The following is a 9,047-nucleotide window of genomic DNA, read 5'->3' as shown; positions in this document are numbered from 1 at the left end:
GCACCACACCAATCTCACACACTTTTCTCAATAGCAACGTAGGATGTCCATTCATAAACATCCATCAAGGCAAACTACGTCCAAACTATTCTGCAAATTTATATACACCACCTCAATTTGCAGCAGATGATGATTTTTCATCAAACTACATTTAGACTATTATTCTATAGCAGTATAGAGATAGAAGAGAAATATGTTGAAACGGTAACTTTGAAACCTGAGTTTGGGAGATCTCAGTAAGGGTTTATGGTTGTGGCAATCGCAGTAACGGGTGTGACCATTTGTGAGGACAACTTGAGAACCTCGGTGAGATCTACTGGGTGTTTAGGAGTAATAGTCCACTTGTAATGGTGGAGTAGTTTTGCCACCCAGAGATGAATAGTGGTAAGGCCAAGGGCCTTTCCTGGACAGACTCGCCGACCTGAACCGAAGGGTGCAAGCCTCAAGTCATTACCCCGAACATCTACTTTCTCTTCGACAAATCTCTCTGGCCGGAATTCATGAGGGGACTCCCAGATCTCAGGGTCGTGAGTGATGGACCACATGTTAACCATGGCTGTCGTTCCAGCTGGAACATGCATACCTCCTGCAATATCAACGTCCTCCGTGCACAAACGCGCCCACGACAGCAGAGGTCCCGGTGGATGCATTCTCAAACTCTCTTTTACCACCGCTTGCAGGTATGGAAGCCTTGCTATGTCCTCATCCCGCACGCTTCTGTCCCGCCCAACCACAGCCTCCAATTCCGCCTGAGCTCTCCCTTGTATTTCTTCATTCAATACCAACTCTGCCATTGTCCACTCTGTAACTAGAGCCACGGTGTCTGTGCCTCGGAATATCATCTCCTGTATGTGAGGAATATTATAGTGTAATATTTAAACTTTCATATAGCTTTGATAAACTGAACTGAAAACAAATAATATAATATGACAAGGTATTTTCTTTACAGAGATGAATTTTTTACAATAAGAACAAGTAGTTTTTGAATTCAATAGTATAAGGGAAAAGACTTCACATAGAGCTGAGGTAGCATATGTATGAACAAGAATATCGAAATGAGTATATATATGCATATGTACATGTATATATACATATATGATGTATAGAAAGCTAATAATAAAATTAGGAAGAAGGAATTATATAAAAAGATAAGTGAAAAAGGTGTATTCAGGAATATATTAAATATTTCTAAAAATTAAATTACAATTATAATGAAAGAAAAATTAATAATTTTATTTATATTGATAATATGACAAAGAAGGAGTTAAATTTATCAAATGTATATATTTGAATTTATCAAAAGAGAAATGAAAAAAATAAAATAAAAATGAATATATAATATATATAGAGAAGAAAATAACAAGGAAGATATTATTAGTGGATAAGAATTTAAATATTTATATATATAGAAAACAAAATATGTATCGATACAGATCTAAATATATAAATATGACGTTTATGGATACATATATATTTATGCATAAATGTGTCATATTTATATTTTTAGATTTGTATAAATAATAATTCAAAGATTATTAGAATAAAATATGTATTAAATAATAATAGCAGATAATAAATATCACACAAACATATACATATATACATAAACATATATATATATTGAATTATAATATATGTATAGATATAGACTTACAAAATAAAGAATTAAATGATATAAAATAAATCACAAATAGCATTGAAAAATTAGATGTGATTATTATATCCAAATATGTATAGAAGAAGATAAAAAATCATAAGAAAAAAAGAAACAGCGAGGAAAAATGATTGGGAAACAATGGAGGAGGAAAACCTAGGTTCCAGTAAACAATAAAAGAGCACACGTGCATACCCAATAGTAAGAACCCAAAAGAGCAACCTGAAAACGCTAAGAAAAATCCATGACGCAAGACAAGAAGAGAGGAATAAGTTAACAACGAGAAACAATGCGGCGGAGAAGTCACGGAGGGACCCCAGGCAGCTGGCAAGGTTTAAAGAGGAGATAAAAGAGAAAGAAGAGCGCCGGATTCTAAGATACGCTGGTAGTAAATAGAGAAGGTAAGAGAAGATTATGGAAGGAATAGAGAAAGGACCAGAGAACGACTGGAGGAGGGGATGAAATAAAGGAAAATGGAGCAAAGAAAAGCTCAACAAGGGAAAGGGGGACCAAAATGGGGAGAAGGGAAAGTTAAGAGGAGAAGGCGAAGGATTTTAAGATTAAGGATAGTTGCTTTCTCTTGTTGAAATTGTCTCCTTTAAACAAAGAGTTGTGGACAAACTATTTCTTACCCAGAGAACCGCGATGATATCGTCGTCGTGGAGATTATCGCGTCCCTGAAGCGAAAGTAGAACATCCACGAAATCTGAATCGGCTGTGTCCCTTGGCAAAGGACACTGTCGATGTTGGTTTATGATGTTTTGAACAAAACCCCTAACGCGAGGTACGAGTCGACAACAACGGGCGTGGACTCGCAGAGGGTCAAGCGGTCGCAACCAGGGAAGATGATCGGCCCAATTAAATGCCCCTAGCAGTTCAAACCCCTCCTCCACCATCTCCCTTACCTCTCTGCCCTCTCGGTCACCATCTAACCTTACACCAAACACGCTTCCCATGATGTTTCCGAGAGCCGCCGCTTGGAGATGTGGACGCAGGCTGACGGCACCTTTGCATGCGCACTCATTGCGTATATCAGATAGCATTTTCACGCTGTCTGCCTGACGCCCGGCTTCGTGCGCGGCGATTCTCCGCGGACTAAAGAGATGAGTAGCTGAAATCCTACGCAGCATCCTCCAATACTCACCGTTGGGTGCAAAGCCCATTGCCCTCCCAAACATGAGCTGCTGCGCAGATTGTTTGAGAGGCCTATCCGCAAAGTGAGGAGAGCTCAAGATCTCCCTGGCCACTTCTGGATCGGACGTTATGACTGCGCGGGTAGATCCCAAGCTGAAGGCCATCAGCTTTTTGGCCTCGTGAGTAGCCGCCAATCGAGCAAGCTTACGGTGAGCATGACCGCCACTCATTTCCATCAGACTTCCGATTATGGGCCATCCTCGGGGCCCTGGAATCTGCTTCTTCTTATTCTGCAATACTCCACCAATACTCCACCAGGAGAGAATTGCTGCACAAACGAAAGCAGTAACCAGAATCGACAAGTGCTGCTTCCATGCACAAATACCACTTCTATCGACTTGAATGTTATCGGAGAAACAGAAGTTAGGCCAATTGGAAATCAGGGGAACTAGTGCATACACCCACCATCCTGCTGCTCCCCCACAACCCACGCTACGATTCTCCATTTAGGATAAACAAGGCCAAATTGAGGAAAACCTAGCAAACATATATACTTGAATCTTCATGGCTTTCTAGTTTAAATAGAGTTGTAAAGGGTTGAACAGAGTTCCTATGTAAGAATGTTGGCAGCCCCGGGAAGGAGAAGAGAAATTTAGGCGAAAGTGGGGTCCAGAAAAGTACGTTACAAAAGGTAAAGCTGAAGCCCTCGATAGGGAAGGACCAGAAAACCATCTCAAAGACTGGAATTGTTATATAATATACACCTTTCTTTCGAATGACGTTTTGGCTTTGTTTTCTTGTAATTGGCTTCGGCCACTGCAACTTTCATGCATCGTATGCGTATTTGTTTGCTGCTCACCATTGCTAATAAAACAATTGATTTTCTATAAAAGAGATCATTCCTCCTGTGCAACTACTTCTTCTGTTGCGGTCATCTCCGTTCAAATGGATATGCTCAGATTTTATTAAGCTTTGCAAAGTTGACAGCTATCATTAGTTTATAGCTATTCGGCGAATCTCCATGTCGGTCGTTGGAATATTCTTTCTTTCTTAAGTTCGGTCGTTTCGTAATGCCCTAGCAGGCTAACGGAAAGAAATTATTACGTATATTTCTATACAAATATGGCTGACATAACGATAAAAATATTAATTGTAGGAACTGTCTCAAAATATAGTTTATCTCTCGCATAATACGGATGGGCAATTAAAAAATTCCGTAATGATTAGGATTTTTTCAATATGTTAACATTTAAGTCGAAGTGTGTATTTGAGTTTTGGTTCAATTTTAAAGGTTTTAAAATTTTAATTTTTACATGTTTTTATTTTTTTAAATTCATATGAAATAGCATTTTGGGAGGCATATGTGGCATTAATTTTGAGTGAAGTTTAGGTGTTTGAAAATGGTTTCATGTTTTTGAGAAAACATATTAAATGTTTTTGAGAAAACATGTAATTAGTCGACATTATAGGTATGAATGTAGATAGTATAGTCAATATATTCTCTTTCAACTGGATTGACAAAATGTATCTCTACTCCACATAATATTGACATGGTAAAAACATGTTGTTTCATGTGGGAAAGCATGGTGCATTAAAGTGATTTGTAGGAGGGCTTTCTTCATGGAAAATATGGGGTGGTTATAAGATGCACATGAATCTTAAGGTATACCTCATTATACTTATTTCTTTCAATTTGAAAGAATGTGTGTATTTTAAAAGAATATAAATTAATATGTTTTTTTTATTATTTTCATTTTTAATAAAATTATTATTTTGATTGGAAGTTTTGGAAAACTTTATGGATTGTATAATGAATTTCTTTTTCTTGTGTTTGTTTGTTATTTGGAAGGATAAAGCTTGTGAATCTTCTCCTTCTCTTTTTATTTTTTATTTTATAATATCTTGATATTTATTTCAACTCAATATTCCAAAAGATATATGGGACAAGCTAGTGAAATATACATGGAAAGGTGATAAAGATCCCATAACAAAAATTATGGATCATGGAGAAGTTTATAAGGACAACCTATCTTACATGCCTTGACTCTTCATTATCATTTGCATTACCATAGGAGAAAATCAATTCTATTTCATTTGTACTTACTATGTCATAATTAGATTAGTGGTGTTAGGAAAATGGTGGTTTACATTCGGATTTTGAAGGGAAATTAGAGCATCCCAAAACAACCTCTGAGATCAATATGCACCTACAAATATCACGTGTTTCTTCAAAGCAGATTACAAAATGTTGATACAAGAACATACTACTATGTCATAAAAGAAAAAACAAACATAATTGATTTACCATACATTAAACGTTAAAGAAAAGATCATGCAATTCACAGATCTAAGAAAATCTCATCACCAATATGACATACAAATTCATTACTTTAGAATCATGAAACAAGAAATTACGATATATTTTTAGACTCTAAGCACATCAAGCTAATGTATCATTCAGCAAGAAATTACGATATATTTTTAGACTCTAAGCATTTATATGATGATATACATCTTTCTTTTCTTTTGTAAAAAATTCAACAACATAACCCCTATAACCATGCGTAAGCGTGAAGATTAGACACAGAAATCGACAAATACATCATACATGCATAAGGTAACATTCTGATTGACGACTCATGCAAAACTATGCAATTGACTAGAAGATTTAGGGGAGTTCAAGAGCTCTTTGCCTACTTCTGGCCCTCATATTATGAATGCGCTGCATTCGGCCATCAGCTTTTTGGCCTCATATATACTTGCCAATTGAGAAAGCTTACGGCGAGCAAGGTTGGCACCTTTTTCCCTTTTTTCTTAAAGAAAAAAACAAATCGAAGTTCAAATTCGTAGGTGTGAACGGGTCGCGAAGACTTGAACAGTTCTTAAATCATTAACAGGTGTGTTTTGAATCCTCACGTCAGTGGTGCGGGCATTGAACAGTTCTTAATCACGACTTTGATGGAAGACTAAGCGGAAGAAATCCCTTGACGTTCACCTTACGTAAATAAATTAATATATGCGCAATAAAATAATTGAATAGGAAATGTGGTGCTTGCTTAGTGAAAATTTTAGTGAAACAGCAATGCTCGCAGTAGCTTAAACATTTTCAAAGGAAAAGCCCATTCTTATAATTCTTTAAAAACTGCAAGGAAGGGATGTACCTGGACGTAATTATAATGTTGAATTTAGACGTTATAAGGGAGGGATGTACCTGGACGTAATTATAATGTTGAATTTAGACGTTATAAGGGAGGGATGTACCTGGACGTAATTATAATTTTGATTTTAGACGTTGTAAGGAAGGGACTACCTTGACGTAATCATGGTCGTAATTATAATGTTTATTTTAGACGTAGTTATCATGTATCACTATGATACAGATGTTGTTAATGGTCCACTCAAACATAGAGCATATTTTGTTCTTAGATATGATCAAGGCAATTTTAACTATTGTGACAATGGCAGGTGTCTTTGTTTCTTCTTTTTTCTTTCTTTTTTTTTGTTGTTGTTGTAGTATTATTTGTTTGCTCTTTACATTATGTTTAAGAGGAAAGAGAGAAAAATATATCATTATTAATTGAAAGTCTATTTTTGAAATATAGAATTTCAAAATGACTGGGCTTAACCAACATACTCTAAGTTCTAACCAGTAACCCGTCAATGTTTTTTCATCTTTTCCATTTTGTTTTCACAGTCACTGTTTGAATGATTTTTCATCTTTGCCTCAGTAAGCACTATATATCTGTAGCATGTTAGTCTTGTCAAAAATGAATGAAACAAATTAGAAATAGAAAGGAAAAACAACCTTCAGATAGTGGAAATGTTCCGGACCTCCACCTGAAAACAATACCGAATGGTCTGTTCACATATTTTATAATTTAATAATGATGAAATAACTGAGATTTTGTAGCCAGTAGCCCACTTATATTTATGATTTTTTTTTTCATAAATTCTATATACGACTATCATTATCACTTTACCTATAACATTATAATAGAGATTATTACTTATATAAATGATTATTTCCTTTTATTTATTCTAATATTATATAATATTAATTGATTTGATATATATATATATAGCAATGACTTCGTTCCCGTTTGCTCCTTCGCTCGCTGCCTTGCTTGTTAGAGAGGATTGTCACGGTTCAATGAGACCAGCTCTTAGCAAAAGTGGCATGAATTTGGGTGGTTTAGGTGTTCTTATATCTCTACTGATCACTCCTCCATTCCACGAGCTCTACCCTCAGACCTAGTTTTGGAGCTGCATGCCGGTTCACATAGATTTTTGGATACATTTCTTGGCAGGGTGGATGCTCGGGTCTCTACTGCGTCCTCGCATCCTTGTGGAAATGTTGCAAACCCTAGATCTAGCAAATCTATGTCACCACAAAAAAAGATAGGTTGACCTCTTAATTTCAAAGTTGTGCTGTGACGAGTTGTCCTAGGGTTGAGCGGGGGCCGCAAATTTTATGCACTTTTGTGCCACTTAGGGAATCTCTCTCTAACCCCCTTCTCCCTATACTCGTTCCTTTTAGAGACCACCTTTTTCTGTTCATCATTCGGCCTCTAATCCTGAGGTTTATTTGGACAGTTTAACATGTGACAAAGACGTGGGACCATATCTTCATTTGTAGATTCATGAAGGTTTGGCCAAAGTTATGTAACCTTGATATCTTCATTCTTATATCAGTAAAAACTGGAAAGAACATTTGGAGGTAGAAAGTTATATAACCTTCCTTCTTAGATCAGTAAAAATTGGAAAGAATAGAGGGAGGTTGAAATCAGTATTTTATCTTTGTGCCGAAGCGTTTTTCATACTAGAATTTGATTCTCTAGAAGATAACTCCTACTCAAAAATAGTCTATAATTGTTTCAAGGAGATGTCTTATGCATGAATCCATGGTTCTCTTTTTTGACCTACAAACAAAACATTTCTTCAACATATTTTTTGGGTGCCTTCACCTTACCTTCCTTTGTAATTTTGAGAAATTAAATGCATGAAGGCTATTGGAAATGGATGTTGATATGTAATAGATGTGCTTGTGTCAAGCCTTCAAGTGTGTATTTTTTGGGTATTAGGCTAAGAAAATCATACTTCTTGTTCAATCCATTTCCTACACAACCCCTTGAGATAAATGCATGTATGCAAGATTATACTATAATCGTATGAAAAGATAAAAGACACAAAATAATATAACACAAGCTATACCTTTGCAAAATACATAAGAGGGAAAAATACATCTAAATTCATCCATACTCAATGTAGTATTTAGTAATAAAAATATTACAACTTACAGAGTCTGTAAAGTCGTCAATCTAGGATCTAACCCTAAACTACGCTTTATTCTTAAATAAACTTTTGATTTCAATCTCTAAGCATATTTAATAGTAAATATAAGCAAACATCGAATATATCATAATAATGCACATGAATAATACAATATCCAATACAAAGAAGTTCTCATTTCCTGCTTAGGCTTCCAAATAGCCATAAGAATATACAAGAAGATACATCCGTCGATCTTTAGTCTAAGTCGCTTCCTTCTGTCTTTCGAACGCAGACGAGAACAAGAATCAGGCATTTTTTCCGCCCAACCTTGAAGCTTACGCTTTCCTGAAATTCTTGGTCAATCAAGATTACCCGACACTACACGAATTGGTTTAACCAAAGAATTCTAAAGCAAGAGGGAATCTGGTGCATGCCTAGATGATATATGCATTTTCATTTTTCCTACTTCATTCTAAGAAACAAGCATTCGCTATCATACTAGGATGTGGTAGACAGTATAAATAAGGAATTTCCATCTTTTTCTACGGATAATTCAAACAATAACTCGGCCGAGTATATGCCATGCACAGCAAAATAATAGTTGGAAAAATCAACTATTCTCCCTAAAGCATCCACATTCGGCACCCATCCCGAAAGGTAAATTTTTCCAACTCAAGCTTAACCCTAGCTTGATTCCCTCAAACACAAATTCTTTTAAGAATACAATCTTTCTTTTAAAACAAAAATAGAGATATCATTTTTGTTGCTTACTAATCATTACTTGTCTAATATATCTTTCGAAGATAATCTTTCATAAAAACGATAAACCTTTATAAGCAATAATCTTAAAATCAATCTTTTGTCTAAAATAAAGTACATAAAATAGAATTAAAACTAAATATTTTTGTGCAAAGTACGATATTAACAACCTCTTTTCTCTAAATTCTTTTCTTTTATTCCACAATGGTTTATAAAGCATTTCAAATAT

At 35.5% G+C, this 9,047-nt stretch overlaps 1 protein-coding gene across 1 annotated transcript; it reads right to left on the bottom strand.

The window, feature by feature from the left end:
* Positions 1–233: 233 nt before the first annotated feature.
* On the bottom strand, positions 234–3,294 carry LOC131034317 (cytochrome P450 78A4-like). The gene is made up of 2 exons (XM_057965795.2): positions 2,287–3,294; positions 234–845 (listed from the first exon to the last, which is right to left on the bottom strand). Exons 1-2 carry the CDS (start codon positions 3,292–3,294, stop codon positions 234–236), a joined length of 1,620 nt encoding a protein of 539 aa, XP_057821778.2.
* Positions 3,295–9,047: the final 5,753 nt, after the last annotated feature.

This window comes from Cryptomeria japonica, chromosome 10 (genome assembly GCF_030272615.1).
Source record: "Cryptomeria japonica chromosome 10, Sugi_1.0, whole genome shotgun sequence".
In the NCBI taxonomy this organism is placed as follows: domain Eukaryota; kingdom Viridiplantae; phylum Streptophyta; class Pinopsida; order Cupressales; family Cupressaceae; genus Cryptomeria; species Cryptomeria japonica.
The sequence above is the reverse complement of the archived record's forward strand: the minus strand, read 5'-3'. Positions and strand labels throughout refer to the sequence as shown.

What these genes read in the sequence shown, in the direction of transcription:
- LOC131034317 (XM_057965795.2), bottom strand. Translation starts at nt 3,294, where the DNA reads ATGGAGAATCGTAGCGTGGGTTGTGGGGGAGCAGCAGGATGGTGGGTG. An exon ending in ATATCATCGCGGTTCTCTGG is followed by an intron (nt 846 to 2,286) that starts GTAAGAAATAGT and finishes CCTCACATACAG; the next exon opens with GAGATGATATTCCGAGGCAC.